The following is a 27,075-nucleotide window of genomic DNA, read 5'->3' on the forward strand; positions in this document are numbered from 1 at the left end:
CAGTTCCAGCAACCAGCTTTGTCTTTCCTGGCTGCCATTGGGCTGGTCCAGAAAATGACCAGGCCCCAGCAACGCAGGGGCCCCCAGAGGAGTAGGCAGGAACAGACATGTTCCTGTTCTGCACGGGGGCCAGTGTGTGAATTCCTTTCCCTTCTCTATCAGGCCCCCCTGTTGCTTCTCGAATTAAGGGGGGGAAATGATGGGAATAAGCACAAGTAGGGGAAATAAAGCCCTCTGACTCCATGTAATGTTGGCAGGGATGTGGCACATCAGAGCTATCGTGGGAAACAGACATCAGAGGGCTCCAAGGCCAGACCTCTCCCAAAGCGAACTGTGTTTCTCACTGGCCGGCAGAAGGTTAACATCTGTCCTTATCCGCTCCTGTGTGCTGGATGTTAGGAGAGTGGGGCAGGGTTTGACATTCAGACAGGAGATGTTGGTTCCAACAGCTACACTCTGCCTGTCCGAATCACCAGGGCTCTCATGGTGGAGGGGTGAGCACAGACGAGTTGCACCTTCGAGTCAGCCTCAGTTTCTTAGCTGAAAAACCCTTCTCATACAAGTCATGAATATCTCTGATTCTTGAAGGCAAGAGAGGGGACTAGGATCTAGCTAGAATTTGTCCATGGAGCAAGTCTAGAAGGAAGCTCAGGTTTGAGGGCTCAGCGTGTGCATGGAAAAGAGGCTTGCATCTCAGATGGGGGAGTGTCTCCCATGTTGTGGCTTCAGGAAGGGCAAGCCAGGTCTTTGGTGTGAACTTCAAGAGCTAAGAAGCCATAGGTTGTGCTGAGGACTCCTCCTTTCCCTTTAGAACAGAGCATGGCTTGGTCTCTAAACTGATTTTTCTCCCCAGAATGAGGGCACCTCTGACTCTCTGTTCCCCAGGAAGCAGAGGTGGATCTGCCCTGGGTCCTCATGGCCCCACGTGCCCCCTCTCTGGTCAGCTTGGACTCTCCATCTCGTCCTCCCTCCCCCAGCCCAGTGAGCTTCCTCCCCAGGCCACGCGGGAACCCCTAGGTGATGAGGGAAATCCAGGCCAGGTTTTAAGCCTCGGAGTTCAGCTTACATAATTTTAATACTGCATAATTATGCAATTATGTAATTAGAAGGAATAAGTTTCCATTCCTATTATAGTTGTGCCTCTGAAAATTCTCATTTTTGGAACTAGTCTCTCCTGATAGAGTCACGCCAAGGCTTTATTTAAGAGCATTCTCTGGCTGGTGCCTTTGCTCAGCGCCCCCCAGCAATGTAGGCATCTGGGCGGTGGGCTTCTAGAAAGAGTTGGCATTAGCTTGAAGCCCCCAAAAAACCTTTACCCTGCCAGTGGCACTCAAATTTGAATCCCCTAAGCTTACTTGAGTGTGGGTTTATGAAAAGAGCCTGTTTGGGGAGTCTGGTGACCTGGGTTCAAATTCTAGCTGTGCCACTTGCTTGCTGTGTGACCTTGAGCAGTCCAGCCCCTCTTGGGGCCTCAGTTTTCCCTTCTGTGAACTCAGGGGACGGTGTAGATGGTTTCTAAGGTCCCATCCTGTCCAACATCTCCTGAACCTGGACTCTTACTGACAGATTTGTTATTTGGTCTGTAAAGTCTTTCAAAGTTTACAGTAAAGTGCCAACATTTAGCATTACAGAAGATTTTACCTGAAATGTGGATTTCTAGTATCTTTTGAGACTATTTGGTAGATCTTGCAACCCAGAGGGGCACACTGCCCATGCTCAGGCATCAGCTAGAGCAGAACATACAGCTCCTTCAAGGGGGCTTGTGTCTCCCAGCCCGCCTCCCTCCTGTCCACTCCTGCCTGGCGTGGCGAGCATTGCAGTTCACAACCCGTGACCTAGATTCTCCTGTTTCCTTTTCCACTGCTCAGCCGTGTGCCTATGGCTCTTTGTGATCAAGTTCACTAGGTCTATGTGTACCGCCTGTGTCCCTCCTGAAGATCCCCAGTGAGTAGAGATGCACAGGGCCCAGAAAAGGGACTTTTTCCAGGGGCAGAAGCAACAAAGCCTTATTTTCATAAAAAGGGGGTTTCCTCTTTACGTGAACGTTGTGTGGCCCCCAGCCCTTCTCTTCCTTTCCTGCTCCTCTTGGTTGCTCCCTCAGCTCCCCTCGCTTCGGGGTTTCTTGTGGATGTGGCTGGTTGTGGTTGGGGAGTTACCAGTGGATCTTAGAGGAAATTGGAGAATTAGGGTTGGAATCTTGGGCACATGGCTCTAAAAGGCTTCCCAGCCAGGTGCAGTGGCTCACACCTGTAATCCTAATGCTTAGGGAGGCCAAGGCTGGAGGATCACCTGAGCCCAGGAGTTTGAGGTTGCAGTGAACTATGATGACACCACTGCATTCCAACCTGGGTGACGGATCGAGACTGTCTCAAAAAAATGAAATAAAACCAAAAGGCTTCCCTCTTGCATGCCAGAGAGAGGAACTCATAGGAGTTTGCCAGGAGAGCCCATGGGGCTTAGGAGGCTTGTGGGGACCAGGACAAACCTCCCTTCTGAAGGCAGCCCACATCCATGGAGTTAATCAGACGCTTGTAGGGCCCTTCTTCTGAGGTGGGCGCTGAAGGGGAGGGCAGCCAAGTTCCCAGAAATGGCACATTCTGTGAGCAAGGAGAGTCAGGTACACAAGTGGCATTGCTAAAATGCAAAATGCAGTCTTTGCTGGTGTGGTGGCACAGGGTGGCGTAGCAGAGGCCACCCAAAGGAGGAACCCAAAGGTGCCACCCAAAGAAGGCAGCCCAGAGCCCAGGCAACCTTGAAGGACAGAGGGTTTTCATGAAGGGACATTGATGACTTAGAGTTAAGTGTGAAGAGTCAGGGCCACCCCTCTAGCCCCCATTCCAAAGAATGTCCTATGAAGGACCACTCATAATATACTTTGTATAAAAGATCACGCCACTGCTTCCTCTCTCCCTCTTGCAAAAATTCCCAGCGTGCATTAAAGGTCCTGAAAAGTCCTGCAGGAAGAAAAACCTCTTGGACTTGATGTTTCCCAGTCTGATTTGGCTTGGCACCCCGGTGTGTGTGTCCCTTGTAAAAGTCCACAGAGTGCAGGTCCCATGGGACATGCTTAGAAACGCTGAGCCAGGACAGCAGTGAGCTGCAAGCAGGGGCCATGGGGGTGTCCCACCTGGCACCATGGTGAACTCTTCGCTGGTCTCTTTTTCAGGAAATCAGAGAGATGGTGGCTCCTGTATTAAAAAGCTTCCAAGCCGAGGTAAGACCCAAGGCCCACAGCATGTCAGAAAAGGACCCTGGCTCCCCCTCCCACCCCACCTAGCATTGCCAGAGGAACCAGCAGCCTCCGGAAGCATTGGAGAAGCTACCCTGCCCCAACTGCCCTTCCCTTTGGCGTCCCACTCCTGTGGTGTAGTGATGAGGATGGGTTCTTTCTTGCGTTACGTGGAATTCCAGGGTCGGATCCCAAGATATCTCTCTCTCCCTCAACTTTGCCCAACCTCATACCAGCTCTGCTATATCTAACGTCTGTTACCTTGAACAAACCCACCTCACCTTCGAGACTTGATTTTCCATTTGTAAAATCACAGGTTTGTTCCAGGCGACCTTTGTCCTCCCTTGGCGTTCTGCTCTGCTCTGCTCTGCTCTGCTCTGCTCCTCTAAGGCAGCCTTGCAGATAAGTCCTGGCAGTTACCAGCCTGATCAGAAATCTTTGCCCCAGCCCGCCCTTTGAGTACAAAATGCACACTGTCCACGTGCTTTCCTGCCAACCCACTGGGCCCTGGTTTCTTTGGCAGCAGCCGAGCTGTCCTCGGCAAATCATTTCTCTTGCCTTTCTGGAGCCCTGTGATGAGGTAGAACCTCCCCTGTTTCTCTTTTCTTGACTTTGTAACCAGGATTGGGACAATGTCCGTTTACCTGGCTGGCACAGGCTAGGAGGTGACTGGAATCACAGGGGTCAGAGGAGTGGGAGTAGAGGCCATTTCTTGAATGTTCCATCTCGAGGGGGCTCTTCTCGGGCTTCCCTGGGCTCAGGCGGGTTCCCAGAAGGACTCGCCCTCCTCAGAGCTCACGGGGAAGGGGAGGAGGGGCGCTTTAAGTCTGTCGTCCACCAAGTGCCACATTACTTTAAATCTGTCTCTTTGGAACCGCATAAGTGCATAAGGCTATATTAAAGTAAACGATAAGTGGATTTACACAAATGTCGCTGATTTCCATATTTTTCATGCCTTTATTTTATTACTGAGCTGACTGACATGCTTATTTATTTATAGGGCCATCCAGTATTGATTCATTTGGTTGTGAGTTGCCTGGGCTGGCAAGAAAAAATAAACCAAAAAGAAGACCAATAATGTTGGGGATATGTTTTCATGGCTTTGTGTTTTTGTTTTTTTTTTGTTTTTTTTAAAAAAAAGGTTCCCATCTGCTGACTCCTGGTCCCACGGGAGGTGCTCAGCACATGCTCTCTCCAGCAGCTGATCGCTCCAGCCAGCCCACAGACAGGCACTGAGCTGTTCTGTAGAGAGCGTTACATTCTCAGCCATTCCCTGGCTAGGGTCGGTGTGAACAGAGCTTTTCTTGGCCTCTTAGAGCCTCGATTTTCCCTATCTGTTAAATGGGAATAAAGAAATTGCAGATCGCTTTGTGTTGTTTTGAGGATTAACCGAGATAGAATGCAAGAAAAGGGTTTAATGTAACAATTGGCACACACAGAGCTTGCTAGGGAATGAAGAGCACAGATGCTGGGACCAGCCTGGGTTTGAATCCCACCCCTGCCATTTACTGGCTGTGTGACCATAGGCGAGTTACTTAACCTCTCTGTGCCTCTGTTTCCTCGCTTGTAAAATGGGATAGTATTTATACCTACTTCACAGGGTATGATTGAGGAAGAACAAAATTCACACTGATAAAGTGCTTAGAACACCGCTTGTGTATTAGAAGCCTTGGGTATTTATTTTGTTCTTATTGTCAGTGACCTCCAATACAGGTTTATTTGGCCTCTACTATAGCTGGGCTGGAATCTGCCTTTTTCTTAACTAGATGTTCAAGGCTTTTTAGAAAGGAGCTTTCTTTCCCTGTAAGAAGCAGACATGAAGTTACGTTGTCTTTTCAGTCAGAGAAAGTTAAAGGTTAGGTTCGGCTGACGATCAGGAGAAGCCTGAGTGCAGCCTGGTGGAAAGCTTGTGCACGTGGGACTCAGGCAGGCCTGGCTGGAATCTCAGCCCTGCTCCTGAACAGCTGTGTGGCCTCGGGGATGTTCCTTAACCTCTCTCTGAACTTCAGCTTTCCTCTGGCAGAGGAGGCTAACAGTAAGGATTCAAAGAACTAAGCAGCTTGGAGCCAGTCACTGTGTCTGGTGCACAGTTGGTGCTCAATAAGTACTGGGGCAGAGGGAGTCTTAGTGGGGCTGAAAGAAAAGACAAAGCTGAATTCTCATTTCAAAAACCCATGTTGCATGTTGAATAGACACTGTTTTAAACCTGGGGATCTTTAGGAAACTTTGTTAATTTTCTTAAGAGGGCTTTCCATCCTCCTTGTAATGTACCAAAAAGACTACATGTGTCTGGAATTTTATCCCCGAACCCCCTGCTTTCCTCATGATCCATTGACTGCGCCCTGTGGCTGCCGTGTCCCTTCCTGCGCCTCGGGGGAGCGACACCGCCGAAGGAAGGTGTTAATAAAAAGCATCTTCGTCATCCAGAACAAGCTGCACATGCACAGGCCGTTTATAATCCAAATTTGATTTTCATTTTAATTTTTTTAATGAGGGCTCATCCTTTATGCTGCTTCTCTCTCACAACCCGCCAGGCTCCAGGCTGGAGCTGTGGATTCCCAAGTGGGCATTAATCACCTCCTGGAAGTATTCCCTGGGGCCAGCACCGTCCCAAGTCACATAAACTAGCCCATAAAACACCAGGGCTGAATATCACACCCGTCGTTCCTTCTTCCCCGATGCAGGCCTCTCCTCGAAATATACCGTGTTCAAGTTTATTTCTGAATTTCACTTCACCAGCTCTGGTATATACAGAAGCTGGGTGTTTTTTATCTTTTTGTATCGTATATATGTGGGTATTTTTTTCCTTGTGTGTATGTATGCACCAGTGGGAGGGGGCAGAGAGGAAGTGATTTTGCCCTGCTGTGAATCAAGGAAGCTCCTCTCTCTGCCTTGATTGCTTAAAGGACAGTTTTGATTTCCCCTGCTCAGGGAAACAAAGACAGCCGGAGAAGGTGGCTTAATGGAGACAGCTTGAAATGGCCAAAGTTTGAATATCCTTGCGCACAGAGAAAAGAGCAAGACGAAAGCCCCGCTAATTACAAAAGTTGCTTTATGAAAGATAATTCAAAGCAATAATTTAGCAAACATAATCAAGTCGCACAGATGGGGTTGTTGATGGATGGATTGCAACATGCAATTAGCAGTTCTCGCAGTTACATATCATTAACCCTCCGAGCACAAAAATTATTTTCTCATTATTAGTTGAAAAGGTAAAATTAAGCTGACTAGACAGTAAAGGAACAAACTACAATTAATTACCTTCATTTATTACAGTCATTATTTTAAACTTATTTTTACTTGGAGAGAGACATGAAAACATCTAAATTAAAAGTTTTGTTATGCTAAATCAGAGGTGAAACTTTTCTAAAGAGTGTGTGCACCAGTCCAGCTAGCTAGGAGGACCACAGAGCCGCTGCTGGGAGAATTCCTTTTTCTCTGCTTCCTCCTCCTTCCCCCACGAAGAGGGTGTGGCCTACATGGTGGAAAACCCTTTTGGTTGCATTGGAACAGAGATGTTCGCCTGGGCCTGAGTGAAATACAGTATTTGAGCAACCAAGAGGGCTGACATGAGCTTTGACCCCCCAGGGGAAACAGGAGCATGTGGTGGGCCAGACATGCGTGGTCTGGGTCCCACCATAACACTGACAAGCTTATGTGACCTTGGCAAGTGACTTCCTGTCTTTGAGCCACTGTTTTCTCATCTGTAAATAGGGACATCTCATAGGATTGCATGAGATTCAGTGAGATTCTGTGTGTCAAGTGGCTGGTTAGTTACATGTTCTCAACATGGTGTGTGTGTATAGCTGCGTGGGGCCTAGAACCTTCTCCCTCTGCCCTCCACCTTCTTTGACCAGTAAAACATAGCAGAAGTGACATTGTGCCACGATCAAGCATAGCCTTAGTCTGCCTGGTGGCTTCACTTCTTGCCTCTTCAAACTCATCCTTCATATGAGAAGTGTGACCACCCTGAGACCACCGTGCTGTGAGAAGCCCACAAGGAGAGGCCTTGTGGGATGAGACATCATGTGGAGGAGAGGGGCCAGGAGCACCGAGGCACCAGACTCAAGTCATGGGGCCACATTGGGACATCCAACCCACTCGAGCTGTCAGATGACTATAGCCCCAGCTGCCATCCGACTGACTGCCTGAGCAACAAGAGAGAACCACCCAGCTGAGCCCAGTCAACCCAAAGAACTGCGGGAGATACTAAGAAGTTGTTTTGAGCCACTACACTTTGGGGTGGTTGGTGGCACATCAGTGGATGGCCAGATCCCCCAGGTTTATAGCGTGCCAACTCTCCTTCCTTCTCCTCCCCACTTCTCTGCTGTCTTCTCCCTCCCTCCTCTCTTCTTCTGTTGTTCTTCCCTTTGCTTCTCTACCCCTGCCCCTCTCCCTCAGATTTTTTGGCAAATTTTAGCCTTGTGAAAAATGTTTTCCCAGCACCAAGTTCTTAGGCCTCTTCGTCTATGCAAAGTACAGCCTTCTTTCCTAATTCCAGAGGGACAGTGACAGGTGCTCCTAGGGGAGCCATCCCCACCCTGCGGCAGAAGCCAGAGCATGTGGAACGCACACGGTGCCTCAGCATCAGGCCTGGCATTGCCCTCCAGGTGCCCTGGCTGCTGCCCAAGGACCCGGGTGAAGAGTGTCAGCAGTTCTCAGGCTCTGTCCCCTCTCCTTTGGATTTGTCCTGATGGGATCGGGGTACCTCTCAGAGACAACCCGATAGAGCACAGACCCAGTGGAAGTTGTGTTTGTTGAGGAGCAGAGAGGAAACACTGGGGTAGGAATTCCCAGGAAGCAAGAAGAGGGGTCTTGCTGCCTCCCCCATGAGCAGGTTGGTGGCAGAGTGGGGCCCAGTGCCCAACTCGACAGCTCCCAGCCTCGGGGGATGTTTGTTGGATGAGTGAACAACTCAGTCAACAAACAGATATGGAAAACCCCAGTAGAATCAGTGACCCTTGACCATGCCATCTGTAAAGTGGGTGGTGAGATCTGCCGGCCAGATCCGTGCGGGTGTCAGGTGTCCCCTGCTCAGAGGTGCTGTGGTCTACTCCGTTCACAGCTCACCTGGCCAAGGCTGCCGCACGGCCTGCCCTGCAGCCCCTCACTTTCGGGTGGGCAGCGATCAGGGAGTCCCTTCTTTGCCCACGCCCACCTGCCGGGAACCTGGCAGTTGATGAGACCTGGGCCAGACCAGTGCGTGACAGGGAAGAGAGCAAAGACCAGGGTGCCACAGTGCTACCTCCCGACCTGGAGTCACCCACTATTGTCATTTAACAAACAGCTGTGCCTGGCACTGACGGCAGCCCCTCCTTGGTAAGAGCAGCCTCCTGAGGTGACTTTCGTTGCACGCCTACCATGTGCTACACACTTCCAGTGATTATGATTATCCCCAGTGAGGAAACTGAGGCTCAGAAAGGCGATGACTGTGCCATCTAGTGCCTACGTCTGTACCTGAGGCAGAGGGAGAACCAAGGTGCGTGAGAATATAGGCCTGGGAGGGTGGAGGGGCTGGGGAATGGAGAAAGTTCTAAAGGTGGAAGTGGAGGCCAACTGGCCCCTCTGCCATTTGGCCCTGCCTGCCCCTCCCCCATTTGGCCCTGCCTGCCCCTCCCCCATTTGGCCCTGCCTGCCCCTCCCCCATTTGGCCCTGCCTGCCCCTCCCCCTAGCCAGCAGACTGGCCCTGCTCAGTCCCACCCTCCCTCCAGGTATTGACGCTTGCTGTGCCCTCTGTCTGGATTGCTCTTCCCTGTGCCATCTCTTTGCCTGATTAACTCCTTTTGAATGTGAGACCCTAGGAGAGCAAGAAAGCCCTCCATGACCACCCCAGCCCCCATCCGGTGTGGAGCCCCTTCATTCACTCTCGAAGCCTGTGCATCTATCCAGTGTGGCACAGAGCATTTTTCTTTATGCGTCTGTCTAAAGGTAATGGGCACTGGGGGCTTGGGGCTACTATAAGGACCTTGACTGTGACCCTAAACAAGGTGAGAGCCATGGGAAGCTTTAGAGCATGGGAGGGACCAGCTCTGAGTCAGGTTTTATTCATGATAGGCTCCCTTTGGCTGGTAATCGGATAGCACGGGCCGGGCCGTGGCCCTTCCAAGATGTCTGAGAGGAGAGACTACCCCTCACAGCCCCGCCCCAGGCCCAGATGTTTTCTGAAACACCAAGGGCTTCCTGCTTTTCCCTCAGACAGTCGTGGGTAGGGAAGGGGGGTCCTAACCTAGAGCAAGACCCGCAGTGGGTCAATCTGTGTTCTTGTAACCAAGCTGCCCGAGGAGGAAGTGGCAATTGTCCTCACAGCTGCGGTCCCCGGAGATGTGCATGTCTCTTTCCCCCTGACCCCGAGCCCCTGCCAGCCCTGCTACCGTGTCCTCGTGTGGTCCCCTTGCTCCCCTCCCATTCTGCATCTGCCTGCAAACTCTTGCTCTTCCCTTTGAGCTGAAATTTAATTACAGGCCTTTTTATTCTGTTGTTTTTTTTTTTTTCTGTTTAACATTTGCTCTTCCAGCTGTCTGATATCATAATTCTTTTGCTCCCCAAACTGTCCTTTCTGTGGTACCCCAGCACTGGTAAGACCATCCCTTTGGAAGTGGGCCCCCTTTGGGGCCAGGACAGACATTAGACATGCGCAGTGCTGAGCAGCCAACCAGGCTGGGGAGACCTGGCCTCACTGACCAGCGGGACCCCCTGGGGGAGTAAGTGGTCAGAGCTAGGGTGGACTCCGGGGCCAGATTGGCATGGGCTTACATTTTAGCTTGTCCACTTCCCTGCTGTGTGACATTAGGCAAGTCACATAACTTCTCTGGGCCCATTTCCTCTGCTTTTAACCAGAGGTGATGATAGTCCCCACCTGACAGGGTGCACATGAGGGCTCAGTGAAGTGACACTTGGGAAACCCATGAACAAAGCCCACCGCCTGGTGAGCGCTCCACGATCAGTAGTTGGCACTACCAGCAGGCGAGCTGAGACTGGCCATGTCGCCTTTATTCCTCCCACAGGCGTCACAAGGAGGCTTCTGCCCCCACCGTTTGTCAGGTGAGGTCACGGGCCCAGCAGCCAGCCCGGAGTGGTAAAGGGTAATGGCCCCACTCAGCAGTGCCTCTCAGGCGTCCCTCCTCTCAGCGGCCCAGCAAGGGAGGCGCTGCTGGTAGCGTCCCCTTGTATGGGTGTAAAACTGGGGCTCAGAGAGGAAAAGCTGCTCGCCTGAGCTCACACAGCTCTTCAGCAGCAGAACAGAGAGTGGAAGGTGCAAATCTCAGCTTGGGAGGCTGAGCAGACCCCGCAGAGCCTTGAGGGTGCAGGAAGAGGTGAACTGACGGTGGCCATTCTTGATTGAAGAACCCAACTGGAGATTTGCAGGTGGTTAGGGCTGGAGAGGACCCCGCCACTCAGCCAAGCCCGTGCCCTCCAGATGTGCCTTTGCTGAGCTGTTCTTTCAGGCAGAATCTGCCGGGGAAACCCACCATGTACTGGGTTCGAGCTGGTGTTCAAACCCAGGTCTGCATACCCAGCCCAGGACTTGGCACATAGTAAGTGCTCAGTAAACAGGGGTGTTGCTTGCAGCTTGAGTCAGATGCAGTGAGAAAGCTTCCCGTCCTTCCCTAGTGCCCCCAACATACACCTGCACACATGCTCCACAGTCCCTCCTCTTCAATGACATAATCACTTTGATGGTGCGAGTCCCCCTGGCCGCCTGTAACCAAGTCTCGCCCCTCTGGAGCCTGCCCTGCCTGGCTTGGGGTAAAACTTATAATGAACTGAACATCCTTATGAATCTAATATTAAGAACCCACCAAAGCATCATTGAACCTGTCACGCCGTATTACAACCAAATTAAGAACAAGCAGCAATCCTCTTTCATTCGGTATCATATGCCTTATAAAGTAAATTATTAATGCTTTTTCCCCCCAGTTAAGCAGTTATTTGCAGTTGTTCCGGGTATTTCTCATTAGAAATAACATCATCTAAAGAACGATATTGATTGATTTTTTTAATCTTGGAATCATGGACGTGAACCACATATTTATATGACATTCCCTTTAACTAGAATTCTCGTGCTTTATTTTTATATTATTGATCTTTTTGACACGAATTGCTTTTCGGCCTTGTGCGAACGTTGTAAGCTTTCCGCCTGCAGAGGAATGGGCCGGCGTCGGGGCCGCGCCGGGAAGAGTGATCGCTCCAGCCGCGTGGCAGTAACATTCCCGCACATTTAACAACAATTAGTCTGTGCTGACGCCGTGCTAGACTTTCCTGTATGAAAATTTACAAGCCTTTTAATGGACTGCATTATGGAAGGCCGTGCGGGGCCAGTCGACAGGGAGATAAGGCCGCCAGGCGCACATCCGTCTCCGGCGCAGTCGCCAAGTGTCTTTGGCGCTCATGTCTGCCACCTGGGAGGTGGGGCTGGGAGGAAAGGAGCAAGGTGACGGCCACGGCAGCAGCCAGCCCCGCTCGCACGGTCACACGTTCATCCACTCAGCAAATGTTTGTTGAGCACCTACTGTGTACCGGGCATGATGCTAGACGCTGGGGCCAACATGACCAACGATACTGTTTCCTCACGTGTTCAAGAAATATTTCAGCACCTACTGTGTGCTGACAACTGTGCTAAATGTTGGGGGCGAGAGGGTGAACACCAATCCCTAATTCATCTGGCACACTTGGGGGAGTAGAAATGACTTAAGCCTCAAGTTGCACAGACCTGGGTTCAAACCACGGCTCTGCCCTTTGCCAGGCTTGGTGAACCGCAATTTGCCGTCTGTAAAATGGGGGTGGTAACAGGACCTTCCATCTAGGGAGGCTGGAGGCCCGATGCAGATGCAGAGCTTGATGCAGAGTAAACAGGACCGTGGTTATCTGGCATGGTTGCTGCTGAGCTCTAGATACCCTCCCTGCTCTCTCTAGAACAGAATGTTCCAGACCTACATCCCCATCGCCTGTCTGGCAGCAATCCTTGTAGCTCCCGGGCTTGGGCCTGCCTGGCCACCACCGCCGCCGCCTCCTGCCCACTCTGGCTCCCACTTGTATTTTCTTGTTGGGAAACCAGCTAGGGACCAGGCAACGATGTGGCTCCCAGTAGTGCTCGTCCCCACCCCAGGGGTCAGGCCCTTCTCACTGAGTGTCCTACCCCTCCAGCCACCTCCCCTGGAGCACACAAGCACACCTCTGCTTTCCTTCTAAGTTCCACTGAGATCTTCATTCAGCACCATTTATTTGTTACCTGCTGTATCCAGGGTGAGTGCCAGGCTCCAGGGATGTGGCAGTGAGTGACCCCAGGTACCTTTTCTGTCCTCATGGTACTCACAGCCTCATGGCAGAGACAGATGGACACATGTTATGATTGAGTTTCATGCAGCCAGAATGTCTTGGCCCTCTATGACGTGCAGACCCTGTGCACTGCCCTGCGAACACAGCCCCCAGGGAGCTCAGGGTACAGGGAGGGCCAGGCACATTTACATCGTGCACGTAAATTATTTGAAAGAGAATGTAGCACAGTGGTTAGGAGCGTGGTTCTGCAGCCAGGCTGCCTGGGTTCAAGTCCCAGCTTTGCTACTCAGCACAGTCAGTTCCCAGTGTATGTGGGAGATGGGTCACAGGATACTGTCGCCCGCTCTCTGCTCCCTGATTTTTGGTTGAAAGAAAATGCCTGTAAGTGGACCTGTGCATTTCTAACCTGGGTTGCCGACTAATTTGTGACCAAGGGTACGTTGTTTTTCTCTCGTGCCTTGTTGTCTTCATCTGTAAAATGGGACTCCTAAGAGCCCCTACCTCATAAGGAGCAGACCAGATGAGGCAATAGGTATAAAAGTGAAGAGCAGGGCCTGGTGCAAAGAACGCTTAGATCAGTGGCAGAGCCTGCGATTATCATGATTATTACAATTACGCTGATTATGACTGTGAGATCTTCCCACAGCGTGATAACTAATTGTGGGTGTGCTGAACGCTGTGAGGCAGAGTGCAGTTGCGCCCAGAAAGGCCCCGCTCTTGCCTTCCCTTTGGCCTAGCTCAGAAGCAGAGGGCTGGACTGCATGACCCCTAGGGGTCATTAGGGTCATTGCCAGGGAGGGGCCTCTGAAGCACCATCCCCAAGTTTAAGTACAGGAGAAGGAGCCTTCCTGGTTACAGGTGTCCTCTGTGAGGTGGGCCATGCAAGAGGCCCTCAGACATCCAGGATCACAGTCAGACCCTTCCCATGCCCTGAGCAGCAGGAACGAGGCCCACAGAAGGTAAGAAAGCCACCTAAGGTCACACAGCCGGGAGAAGGAAGGGCCTAGATGAAGTCACTTCATCTCCTGTTTCAGTTTCCTGTTCTGTAAAATAGGTTCTTGTAGCACCTACCTTGTTTATCCTGGGGAGAGAGATGTGGAGAACCACAGTGATCGCTTAGTTGAACGGATTTTCAAACCAAAGGTGGTGCTGTACTGACTGCATAACATCTTTCTCTAGAACCTTTTGTTTCTCTAAATGCAGTCCATGGGCCAGCAGCACCTGTATTACTTCAGAGCACCTTAGAAATACAGTCTCAGTCCCCCATACCCCAGACCTCCAGAACAAAGATATGCAGTTTAACAAGGTCCCCTGGTGATTCATGTACACGTTAGTTTAAAACACTCAACCTTAGAGCCCATCCAGAGTAGTGGTGGATTTGGTCTGGTGGGAGGCTTAGGTGTTAGGATTTTTAAAAGCTTCCTGTGATTCAAATGTTTGAGAACCTCTGCCCCCAAGCTCCGCACCGAATGGAAGAGACAGACACGTGGGACTAGCCTGTGGGTGCTGGTGCGTGCGGAACACCTGGCTGTCTGTGAGGAGCCCTCCTCTGTAGCCAGTTTCCCTGGTGTAAATACTCCACCACGGTCGCTTCCAAGCTGCCACCATGATGTCGTTGACACGGGGCTGGGAAGGGCCTGGCAGCCCTGGTTATGCAGCGTCTGCCCCGCACACGCAATGGAGGCGAATGACCTCAGCACAGAGAACCGTGAAATGGAGTCTGATACTTAGGAAGTGAGGAGCATTGAGCGTGAATTACCTTTGTTTTCAATTTTTTTATGGTGCTAAAATATAAAATTGCAACCCTTTCAACCTCTTTTGAGTGTACAATTTAGTGGCATTAAGTATACGCACATTGTGCAACCATCGCCACCTCCATCTCCAGAACTTTTTCATCTTCCCAAACTGAAGTTCTGTCCCCGTTAAGCACTAACTCCCCCTCTCCCCTCTCCCCTGTCCCCGGCACCCGCCATTGTCTTTTGTCTCTATGAATCTGACTACTCCAGGAACCTCAGATAAGTGGAATCATACAGAATTTGTCTTTTTGTGACTGGCTTATCTCACTTAGCACAGTGTCCTCAAGGTTCATCCATGTTGTGGTTCCTTTACTTTTAATATAATTTGTTTAATTGTGGGTTTACATGATTTAATTTTTAATAATGGCTTTGCTTAACAGCTTGCAAAATTTCTGCAAATTTAAAAATCAGTTTTTGCAAGCCCCCAGTACACCATCAAAAACAATCCTTGCACTAAATGAGAACAGAGGTGCAAATGGCATGCTTTAGGTCAGAGGTCAGCACAGTACCACCCTTGGGTTAAAGCCTGTTTCTGTAAATAAAGTTTTATTGGAACACAGCCATGCCCATTCATTTATGTGCTGTCTATGGCTGCTTCCACCGCAGCAGCAGAGTTGAGTATAATTCAGCCCTCTGTGGATACAGGCAGGTTCTGCCTTCTCAGATCCAACCAACCACAGGTCCGAAAATTTTTTTAAAAAGCACTAAAAGTAGCAACAGAGCAGTAAAGAAAAATACTACAAAATTTAAAAAGACAGTTTAACAATTATTTATAGGGCCTTTATGTTGAATCAGATATTATAAATAATCTAGAGATGCTTTAAAGCATACGAGAAGATGTGCATAGGTTATACGCAAATGCCATGTCATTTATAGAAGGGGTTGAACATCTGCTGGTTTTGGTATCCTCGAGAGGTGCTGGAACCAATGCCCCATGGATACCGAGGGACATCTCTAGTTACAGCACAACCCGTATGGCCCGCAAAGCTGAAAATATTATTTGATGCCTTACAGGAGAAGTTTGCTCACCCCTGCTTTTAGGTATACAGAGAGTGGAAGAGATTGAATCACCTTATTCATTCATTCATTCATTCATTTGCTTGGCAAATATTTACAAAGCACCTAATATGTGCCAGGCACTGTTGTAGGCACAAAAGCAAATAAGACAAAGACCATCCCCTCCCAGAGCTGAGCTGATGGGAAGACAGACGTAGTTCAGACGCTCTCACAGCAAGCGAATACGGAATTACCAACTGTGGCAGGGCAGCCCCACGAGGCTATAAGAGCATCCTGGGATGTCAGGGAGGGCTTCCAGGAGGAAGTGACTTGTAAAGCACAGCAAGAGTAGGGATATTCTAGCCACAAGAGGGGCAGAATGGCATGCCAGGTAAAAGGAACAGTATTAATACAAATGCCCTGAGGCAGGAGGCAAGTGGAATTGGGAGGCTGACAGCGACTGGAGGTGGCCTGGGCCCCAGGTCTGCCCTGCCACGTACAGCACCGCCTTTAGCTGAGTTCCCTGGCAGGTCGTCCCCGCTGCCTCCCCACCCTCAAAGGCCACCTCTTAAAGTCTCTCCACTCTCTCCTGGCCCTGGAGCCCACACCGCAACAGACAAAGGTTCTTATTTATTTGTTCCCTGAGGTTTATAAACTCCTGCCCAGTAATGAAATCATTCTCAGCACAAGCACAAAATTATAACATTTAATTAAAATACATAAAACCAAAGACTAGTGGAAACCAGTGAAGATTAAAACCAGCCAAACCCTACATTGTCAAGCTGGGCGGAGCTCCTGCCCTGAGAGCCAGGGCCGAGACAGGGATGGGGAGGAGAGGGTCAGAGGGAGTCTCCATTTCTCAAGCACTGGATGTCACACTCAGGGCTGGTGATCTGACATCTGGGATGGCGTGGAATATTCTGGAGAAACCTAAGATAGAGAAGATTGTGTTTCTTTTACAAGGGGGAAACTGAGACTCAGAGCGAGATACCTGGATCACATGGCTAAGAAGTGGAAGAGCTGGGGTTTGAACTCAGGTCTGTGTGCATTTTCCAGAGTGGGCTTATTCTTGTCACGGCAGCTTCAAATGCAGGTGAGGCTGTATCACAGCATAGGGCTGGCTACTGGGAATTGGGTGGGGGGTCTGCTCCATGCGGACGTTCAGGGATCCACGCATCTCCTCCGTCCGGCTCCGCTCTTCACTGCATCCTGGAGTCTCCTCACGTAGGTGGCATGTGGGGAAAGAGGACACATGGTTGGATCCCATAGGAGGTTCTCAAGTGGCAGACCTGGAAGTGGCCACATCATTTCTGCCCACATTCCCCTGGCCAGAACTCTGTCACAAAACTACACCCAGTTTCGAGGGTCTAGTCCAACATTATGTGCCCAAGATGGGGGAAAAATAAACGTAGGCGAGTACATGACCCCGTCTGCTGTACTGTGGGCTCCCTGGTGGCTGTTGGAGGACAGGACGGAGCCCTGCAAACAACCTCGCAGAGGCACATTGGACAGATGAACAGGAAATGGAGCTCAGGGGGCCTGCCAAGTCCAGGGGTAGCACAGCAGGAGCAGTAAAGGATTTTAGCAATTTGGCAGATGTTATAAGCTCCTACGACGTGTCCTGTGCTGGGCTGCCCAGGGGGAGAGATTAGCTCTGCCCGAGCAGGCTGAGCCACCCCTGGGAGCCCACACCCAAGGCCCACTAAGATAAAAGCAAAGGTGCAGTAGGAGCTGTCACTTTATTAGCAGCTTTGAGTTGTAAAGTAATTTTCTTAAATCTCTGTGCTTTAGTATTGTTTAATATTTATAAAAATAATTGTCTAAAATATGTTGCATCCTAAAAGCAGTGAAAGTTTTCCCACATCCCAGGCGAGGAAGGGCTGTTGTATCCATTCCCCGTCACCTAACAGCTTGACCCCACATCATCCCGGACAGTGAGTTGTGTCAGACTTCTGAGCCTTTGCATGTTCTCTTCCCTTATTCCAGAACGCTTTTCCTCTCCTAAGCCCCATGGCAAGTTCTCATTTGGCCTTCAAGGCTCCGCCCAAATGTGGCCTGGGCTGTGAGACTCAATGATCCTCTAAGTCCCAATCCTTGTCCATGCTTCCTGAATCACAGCCTCTCTCTGCCTTGTCCCCAAGCCACGTTCTCTCAAAGGGTGAGCTGTTCTCATCCCTGTCTCTCCTGAAAATGACTCGGGTGTCACCAAATCCAGCCCCCTTGTTTTCCAGATTAATTTATCCATCGCGCTCTGCCAACTGCTCAAGTGAGCTCTGCAGAGACGGACGTCGCATGGCACACCTCCGTGTGAAACCCTCCAGTAACTTCTGGTCATCCCTAGGAATGGAAAGTAGACCCTGAGCACCACCTCCCAGGGCCTCTGCTCTCCAGCCCCGCCTGTGTCCCGCCTGCTCCGCTGCAGTCTTCGCACCTTTATTGCTCTCCTCACCTGGGGCCCTTGCAGGACAGGGCAGCGTCGTCTGGTCTCTGCCCACTAGATGCCAGTAGTGCCCTCCCTCAGCTGTGACAACCAGAAGCGTCTCCAGACATTGCCAGACGTCCCCTGGGCGGCAAAATCACTGAGAACCACTGACCTGACACTTATGTGTCTTTCAGATCTTTGTCCAGAGGCTACTTCCTTGGGAAGACCGCCTTGACACCCCAAATTTAAGCAAGCGTCCCTGTCGCATACTCTTCACGGGACCCTTCACACTGCTTAGCACAGTTTGTAATTATATATTTGTTTGCATAATTATTCAAATAATACTTGTCCCTCCCACTTAACCAAAGGAAGGAGGGAGCGCTTTGTAGGCTGCTGTGTTCCCAGGTCCCACACGGTGCCTGATACACTATCGTGCTGAATAAATAGTTATTAAATGAACGTTGACACGTAATAATATTGGCAGACATTGCCGTTTCTACGTTCCAGGCAACCTTCCCAGCCTTTGGCAGATTCCAATTCATTATTTCCCATGACTACCCCACAAGGTAGATATTGTTATCAATATTTTACAAATGGGAGGAATGAGGCACAGAGAGGTTAGATAACTTGCCCAAGGTCACACAGCTTGTGGTACGTGGCAGAGAAAAGATTTGAACCCAGGCAGTCTGGCTTGAGAGTCCTTGCCCTTAACTGTTATTTATTTAGTATGTATTTTTTATATGCACCAGGGGATACAGCAGCGAACAAAAGCTACACAGCCCTAGATTCCGTATATCCAGGTCCAGAAAGGCGGCTTTGTTTACAAGTGTAGACTCTGGGACACAGAGACACTCAGACACCGACCAAGGTCACACAGCAAATTGGCAGCAGAACACCTCTCCTGATTCCAGGCTTTATTTGCTTCCTACTACACCCCATGTCCACAGGGTAGGGGCGCTTTGACAATTTAACCAGTCAATTACAATAATATTTTTCTCTCCAAATGTTTAAAAGAAAAAAAAAAAGTTGGTTTGCTGAGGTATAATCATGGCTCAGAGGCCAAGCTGACATTAGTTATTAATTAGGCCATTATGCATTCCACAGTGATAATTGCTTTGCTGCGGAGTCACCAAGCATGAAACGGACCCAGCACAGAAATGCAATCTATCAATCTGAGAAGTCGCAGCCCAGTTACGTTCTCTCACCTTGAGTCGGGTGTGCGGCTTAGCAGGAAACAAAAAGAAATTAATGAGACATCAGTACGCAGTAGCGAGCTGGACCCTCCGTGGGTCGTGGCCCCGGGAGGGTTTCGTGCATGGGCACGGGGACAGCGTTTAAGCAAAGTTCATCAGCGAACGTGGCCATTTCTCTTTGATCTCCCAGCCGGTGGAAATCTTTTCATCTCCTTTCCTGTTTTTTCCCAGCTTGTTATTTAGAGGAAGAAGAAAAAGCCATTTCTCTTCCATCTGTTTGTCTCGCCTGTTGCTTTTCACAACGAGTGGGTTGGGGGAACGGCACCTGCCAGGGCTGCCCAGGCCATGGGGAGCGAGCGCGGCACCCCCGCCGGCTGTCTCCATCTGGCTCTATCCCGGCCGTGGTGGGGGAGGGGAGGAGACCCCACTACACCCCGAGCATTGTGCTGGGGCCCCCACATGGGAGGTGTCCATGTCGAGGGCAGCTGGAGGACAGTGTAAGGAAAAATCGTTGGGATGCGAGAAACAAAAATCCACCCAAGTGAGCTTACGTGAACAGAAATGATTGATATTAGCTGTGGTGTTCATGGGGCATATATCGTGTGCCAACTGCACAGACTATATGATTCAGACCTCACAGCAGTTGTGTGAGGGAAGGATTGGTATTTTCCCCATTTTATAGATGAAGAAACAGGCTTATTGAGGGGAGGGGACTTGCCAAGGTCCCACAGCGAGCAGAGCTGGGATTTGAACCCACACTCATGAACACAGCATTCTCTTGCCACTGGGTGAGAACCTGGAGAAAGCACAGCTTGGGGCTGGGCCAGTCAGCTGCGGTCAGGGTGGCGCCTCAGTACAAAAGTGGCCACTGCGGCCCATTTTGGGGAAGAAGGGAGGTCACAGCCTAGCTAGCAACCTGGCCATCGCTGTCACATCAGTTTTGTCTGCCTAGCTTAGAAGTGTCTCAAAATTGTGTACGAATGCCTTGGGTGTCGGTCCATTCTCCCCACAGCTGCCTCCTCTCATATCCTTTCACTTGGTGCTTCACTACTGGAAGGTTCCTGATGGTATTTAGGGTTTGGCTCTTTGGAGGAATGGTAGAGTGATTCTCAGCAAACATAGAGGGTAGACAGATGTCTACCTCAGGGTCTAGAAAGCCCCGAAGGTGTACAGGTATCAACCAGCCCCACATTAGTGGTTGGGCAGAGATGCCACCAGGGTGTGGCCACTCAGAGGGCTAGTCAAGAGGGCCCTATCTTACTTGTTTTGTGCTGCTGTAACAGAACACCTGAGGCTGGGTAGTTTATAAAGAAAAGAGGCTTATGTAGCTCACGATTCTGATGGCTGGAAAATTCAGGATCGGGCAGCTGCATCTGGTAGGGCCTCCCAGGCTGCCTGCACACGTGGCAGAAGGCTGGAAGGGAACAGGTGTGTGCAGAGATCATGTGGTGAGAGAGGAAGCAAGAAAGCCAGACTGTTTAACAGCCCGCTCTGGTGGGATCTAATCCACTCCCAAGAGATTGAGAGCTCACCCACCCCAGAGGGAGGGTGCTAATCTATTCATGAGAGATCTGCCCTGGTGACCCAAATGCCTCTCACTAGGCCCTGCCTCCCCATACCACCACATTGGGTATCAAATTTCAACATGAGATTGTGGTGGGAGCAAGCCATATCCAAACCACAGCAGGGCCCGGGAGTCTATATTTTGCCCAGAATTGAAGATAAATACATGCTGCTGAGAATGCTTTCCTTCCAGTCCTTGCCCAGGAGAACCAAATTCTAATGCTGGCTTGTTTCATTCTTCCACGTGCTTGCCTACACCAAGACTTCACACGCCCCACCACGCCCCCAGGTTCTCCGTGGAAGGCAAGTGCAAACCAAGGAGCCGTGCTCCAGTGGCTGAGGATTCATTTCCTATCCAACTAAGGTGGCAGCCAAGCCTGGACGTAGACTTTTCATGTTGGCTTTGTGCTGTGGCTCATCCAATCCATGTTCTTGTCTCTGGCCAGGCCCTCGAGGGGCAGTTGGAGCAGTCTGCTGCTTCTGTGATGTTGATCACCAAGTTTTAAGCTGGCCAGCTTTTTGGACCACCCTGTCTAGTTGAGCTGTCACCCTGACAGTATGACACCCTAGGAATCTCAGCCTTCAGCTACACAGCCTCTGAGGAAGTTAGTCACATGAGCTATTATCATGGTGTCAAGAAGGTCTTACGTGTCTTTCTCCTAAACTTTCTTCTCTCAAGGTACAGGATGGGCTGATATTTGGAAAAGTAGTAAAAGAACCCATCCTTGCTCTCTTTGCTTGATGGGAGCAGACATAATCATTCATCATTTTCACGAATATTCACTGGGCTTCTGCTACGTGCCACCTGCTGTTCTAAGCAGTGAACAAAACATTCTAGCAGCGTCTGACAAATGGATAACAGTATCACCTGCTGTTTTTTGAGGACCTACTCACTTTTGCTCTTGTCGTCATTGTTTTAGAAACAAGGTCTCACTCTTCTTGCCCAGGCTGGAGTGCAGTGGTGCAGTCAGAGCTCACTGCAGCCTTGAAGTCCTGGACTCAAGTGATCCTCCTGCCTCAACCTCCCAAGTAGCTGGGACTACAGGTGTGTGCCATCTTGCCTGGCTAATTTTTTTAAATTTTGTAAAGACAGGGTCTCCCTGTGTTCCCCAGGCTGGTCTAGAACTCCTGGACTCAAGTGATCCTGTCTCCTTGGCCCAGAGTAGCTGGGCTTACAGGTACGAGTCACTGCACCCACTTAATCTTTAAAATTTTTTTGTAGAGATGGGGTCTCGCTCTGTCACCCAGGCTGAGGACCTAGGCTAGGCTCAATTTGTCAGTGGGCTGGGCTCCATTCATTTATTGTCCCATTTAACCCTGGCCAAATACAATGCTGTTATTATCCCCATTTTACAGAGGAAAGTATGACTTAGAAAGGTTGAGTGACTTTCCTAAGTCACAACAGCATGTAAGTGGTGGAGCTGAGTCCAGCTGATAACCTTCTAAAGACCAGGGATTGGCACATTATAGCCCATGAGCCAATTCCAGCTCGCAGCCTTCTTTTATAAATAAAGTTTTATTGGAACACAGCCATGCCGATTCATTTACATACTACTGCTTTCTCACAAAGGCAGAGCTAAATAGTTGCAGCAGAGACCGTGAGGCCCAAAAAGCTGGATAAATTTACTCTCTGGCCTTTTGCAGAAAAAGGTTGCTAATCTGAGATCTATATGAGACTTCTAAATTCCAGGTGGTCACATTTGACCAAGAGCACGTGTATCTCCCTACAATCATTTCTTCCTTCCTTCCTTTCTATTACTCTTTATTATGAAAAAAAACCATGAAAGTAAAGAGAATCAAATAATAAGTGAGCCACATGGATCCAGTTTCAACAACTACTCATGCGCGGCCACTCTCCTCTCGTGTCCCTGGATTATTTTGGAGCAAATTCAAGTCATTATATTATTTCATCTGTAAACATTTTTGTTCCCCATTTTTTAAAATAGTTTTTTTGTCCATATCAGGACTCAGACAAGGTCCACACATTGTGGTTGGTTGCTGTGTCTCTTAAGTAGGGTGACCAGCTGTCACAGCTTGCCTCTGGACAGAGGGGGTTCCTGGGATGCAGACTTTCAATTTTAAAACTGGTAATGTCTTAAGGTGCAAAAATGTCCATGCTAAACAGGCGAACTGGGATGAGTTGGTTACGCTGTGTTCTCACCTGTAAGCTCCCTCTCCACCCCTTCCTGTGTGTGCATGTGTGTGCATGTATGTGTGTGCGTGTGCGGCCTATTCATATGTGGGAGTAACGGGGGCATTTTTCCTAAGACTTTTGCCTGGCCATAGCTGATTGGCCCAGGGGCCAACACTGGTCTCAAGCTAAGCCAACGATATTCATTTATCCAAAGAGTGTGAATTTGGAACTGGTTGATTTTGATGCATCTGGGTTATTAGCCTGGGTGCTGTGGGGTGAGCCTGGGGGCTGAGGTGGCTATGGTGGAGCCACCTTCCACCCAGGAAGTATATGGTGCCATTGAGAAAGCCGGCTAGAGAGAGGGCAGGAGGAGGGACCTCGACCCTTGTAGGGAAAGTACCCATCTTGGTTCTGGACTATTCCAGTTACTTGTCCCACCCTCTGGGAGGCCCAGCTATGCTTTCTCCAGCTTCTCACGCAGTGGCAAGAGAATGCTGTGCTCGTGAACTTGGGTTCAAATCCCAGCTTCACCACTAGCTGTGGGACCTTGGGCCAGTCTCCTCACCTCTAGCTGCGATTTTGCTGATTGTATCCCGGTCATGTCATTTAACTTGTTCCTCTGTCCTTTGTATTTGTTCTGCATGGGCAATTGAATCTTGAGGTGTGATCAGATCCAAGGTCAATGTTCTCAGCAAATGTACTTTCAGGTGGTGGTGGGTGTTCCCCCCATCGGGGTATCCAGTGTACTGCCTGGACGGTTCCAAGGTCGGGGCAGAGGCCAACTGGAGGCAAGGACCAGCCTAATCAATGACAAGCAGGTTGTGGCCACCTAGGGACACCTATATCCCCTCCCCCAGCATGTTGGGAAACCTCAGCCCACGTCCTGGGGTAGTTAACATTCATCATTAATAAGGAAAGCAGAAACTAGATTTCATAGTTGTGCAAGGTAATTAAATTATCTCACAGATTGACTCACTCTTGATTATTTCCACGTTTCCACCAAACACATGCCTCTCCCTCATTTGCTGCCATCCTGGGCCCTCAGCTGGGTCATTGTGGGGGCTTCACAGGGGCTGCCTGTCTTTGATAAACAACAAAAAAAATGGGATTCCCCATCCAAGCCCCCCTCTTCTGTTGAATGGAAGCACCTTCTCCTAATGGAGTGGAGGGAATACAGCAGCATTTGCGTTTCCAAGCCAGGGTGGACTGGGTTTGCTACTTTCCCCCTATAAATCATGTTGTTTCCCAGTTTTGTTGTATGGGGTGGTAGGAGGCGAGAAGGGGAACAGAAAAATTGCTTCATTAAATTGACGCCAGTAGTGCTCCTGGCAAGGAGAGAATGAGAGAAAGTGGGGAGTGTTGGAACTAGAGGTTTGCCTGACATTTTCTGTCAGGTTAGCAGACAGCCGGGTAGAAGGAAAGGAGCTGGCTGTGCCCCACCCCAGGGCCTTTTGTTTGGGTCCAGGTACCTGGTGGGAGTCCTGGAAGAGTGGGGCCAGAGTGACATTTTATCCCCTACAGCAGAGATACAACCTCACATACCTGCAGGGGCGAGGCAGGTAAGCAGAACGAGCAGTGCGGGCATGGGTGAGACAACGGGAGGAGTGGTAGACAGGCAGGGGACTCTGTGTGCCACCTAAAGGACCGAATGGCCGGTACCCAGCTCAGACAGATCACAGACATTTTGTTGTGTATCTTGCGGTGCATTTCAGATGTAGAGAGCACAGACTTTTTAGCCAAGGTGCCTGTCTCCAAGTCCTTGCTCTGCCCACTTTCCTAGCTGTGTGACCTTGGGCAACTGTTGGCCTTTCTGTGCCTCAGTTTGCTCATCTGGGAAGCAGAGATGATGACTGCACCTACCGGTCATGTTCTGGAGAGGCTTATATAGTGAAATTGCCATAGTGGGAGTGTTTACACCACAGAAATTGGCAGACACTACAAATCAGGGCCTTTTTTCTTCAGCAGACAGCAAGTTGTTTCACTTTCACCAGCACATCACTGCACCTACCTCGTAAGGCTTTTGTGAGGATTTTTAGACTCAGTACATATAAAGCGTGTAGAATGGTGTTGGCACACTTCAAGCACCCGGCATTCACTGGTGTTCCTCCTCCTATTGCCCGTGTTATTGCCACATGGGAACGCAGGCCCCCTGTGGCCACATTTTCTGGTTGTTCCAGAGAAGCTAGAAATCTCAATTTTTATGCAAAATCTCCTGGTTTTTAAAATATTAACTAATGTCAAACTTTTTAAAAAAATTTTTTGGAGATAAGGTCTTGCTCTATCACCCGGGCTGGGATGCAGTGGCATCATCTTAGCTCACTGTAACCTCAATCTCCCAGGCTCAAGCGATCCTCCCACATGAGCCTCCAGAGTAGCTGGGATACAGGTGCACGCCGCCATGTCCAGCTTATTTTTTAGTTTTTTGTAGTTTATTTTTTAGTTTTTTGTAGAATTTTTTAGTTTTTTGTAGTTTAGTTTTCAGTTTTGTAGTTTAATTTTAGTTTTAACACAATACATGTGGGATTTGGACCACGGGCCCATGTTTGCAGTCTCAGGCATGGAGGGATGGACTCTTAGTGTTATCTGGCTATGCTGGGGCTGTTCTCACCTCCTGCCTTTGACACACCACTCGCTCTCGCCTCTGTGGATCAGCAGCCCGCTTGACCCTGGGAGCCAGGGCCACTGCTAGAGGGCTAGTGGCCCTCCCCTAGCTCTGCCCTGCAGGATAATCACCCCCTCCCACCCTTCCTCCTCAAAGTGCCACTTCCTTCCACCCTCTTTTGTAATCTGTCTCTCTGATTCTAGGACTTGAGGGCTGAGGCCGGGTTTTATTCATCTCAGCATAGGGCTGTATACATGGAAAATCAGAATGATTAGTAATGATAAAACCAACATCTATTAAGCATCGTCTGTTTGCCACACTGTGTGCTAAGCATGTTATGCGTTGTCACCTGAATCCTGGTAATCTCAGATAAAACAGGCACAGAGAAGGCAACTGGCTGCCCACGGCACAGAGAAGGTGGGCGTGGCTGAGAATCAAAGCCAGGCCCACAGCGCGGAAGCACACTCCCAGAGCCACGTTGGGGACTGGAGCCGGAGAGTTAGAGGCAGCGAGGCCCCGGCCAGGCAGAGCTGCACTACGGACAGTGGTGCCGAGCGTCCAGCTGAGGCTCCCGTGGGCTGTCTCCAACCACCCTCCACAGAGACATCCGGAAAGGACGCTGCTATATTTAAAAGCCTGGGCTGGGTGGCACTTCTGTGACATTTGGGTAGCCGCCTCTCCATAAAGGGCACACATGTTCCTTTAGCTTCACTCTTTTGGGCTGGCATTTGGAGAACTTGCCAGAATCACTGCGCAAGGGGAGACTGCTACCGCCCAGGACCCCCATCTGGGGCAAGGCCACCGCTGCGCATGGCTAAGAGCACAGGGCAGTGAGAGCTCAGAGGCCAGTTCAGGGGGCAGCAGGCGTCATTGGGGCCTGGCGTGCAGGCCCTGGACAGCCCCCAAGTCTCAGAGGGTGCTTGTTGCTGGGAGCAAGCTCGGGTGGTTCTTGGCATCATGACCCTCTACTCACACTCTGGCCATTTGGCTCCAGCCCTCACAGCTGCCACCTCTCCATGTTCCTCCTGAATGGTGCCAACTTCTCACACCCCCTCATTACTCTTTGGCCAGAAAGTCTAAGAACCATCCTTGGCTTGACTAACCTTACCCCGTATTTAGCAGTGAGCAAAGCGTATCTTTTAACTGCTGGTGTTTTCACACCCCAGCTGGGCCTTGATGTCCCTGCCCTCTGGGACAGGCACTTAGTCTTTCATCCGCCCGCCCTTTGCACGCTCTCTGAGTGCTGGTGGGGCTCTGCACACCGTCCCCTTGTCCAGCAGGGAAGATGCCGCTCTGGGGGCTTAGGACTCGTCCCCAGCTGGGGATCGGCTTGCAGACCTCAGCCGCTCAGACCCAGCTCCGAAGCCCATATTCTTCCCAGCCCTTCCTTGAAGCCACAGGCTTTTATTAAGCCCCAGCTGCGTACGTTCCCCATGCTGTCCGCTCAGCCCTCTCACCAGATCCCTCCTCGCCCAATGCCCCACCGGAGCACAGGGAATGGCGAGCTCTGCTGGGTCTTTCTCCACGAGTTCCTCACCCCCAACCCCCAGGAAGGTGCAGGTACATCCGGTGCTGTAAGTGGCCCTTTTTCTCCAAGCCCAGGTAGGAGTTGAGTTGGAAGGGCCTAATCTGCCCAAGTGGGGGTTCTCCTGGAGGTTTTGTTGCAGATTGGAAAGGCAGTTTGCCAGCCACGGAGGTTGGGGGAGCTGCCTGGAAGCAGAATTAGGGCCAGGATGGGACCTCCTGCTCCTGTCACTGCCTGTTTGTCACCCGGCTGTGAAATCACTCTTTGAAGACATGGGGGAGGGGCTGGTAGGCCTCAAGAAGTGGGGGGGGGGAGCAAAGTAGGGGTAAATGGGGTGT

General features: G+C 50.4%; 1 protein-coding gene across 3 annotated transcripts in view; it reads left to right on the forward strand.

The window, feature by feature from the left end:
• CUX2 (cut like homeobox 2) overlaps positions 1 to 27,075 on the forward strand; it is a 238,487-nt gene that overhangs the window by 146,628 nt on the left and 64,784 nt on the right. For 2 of the 3 annotated variants that reach the window (XM_020283091.2, XM_020283093.2), the window contains exon 3: positions 3,167 to 3,214. The exons of the other annotated variant lie outside the window; for it this stretch is intronic. In XM_020283091.2, coding sequence (XP_020138680.2) covers positions 3,167 to 3,214 — 48 coding nt within the window. The remainder of the gene's footprint in view (positions 1 to 3,166; positions 3,215 to 27,075) is intronic. 3 annotated transcript variants of the gene reach the window in all.

This window comes from Microcebus murinus, chromosome 22 (assembly GCF_040939455.1).
Source record: "Microcebus murinus isolate Inina chromosome 22, M.murinus_Inina_mat1.0, whole genome shotgun sequence".
Lineage (NCBI taxonomy): Eukaryota > Metazoa > Chordata > Mammalia > Primates > Cheirogaleidae > Microcebus > Microcebus murinus.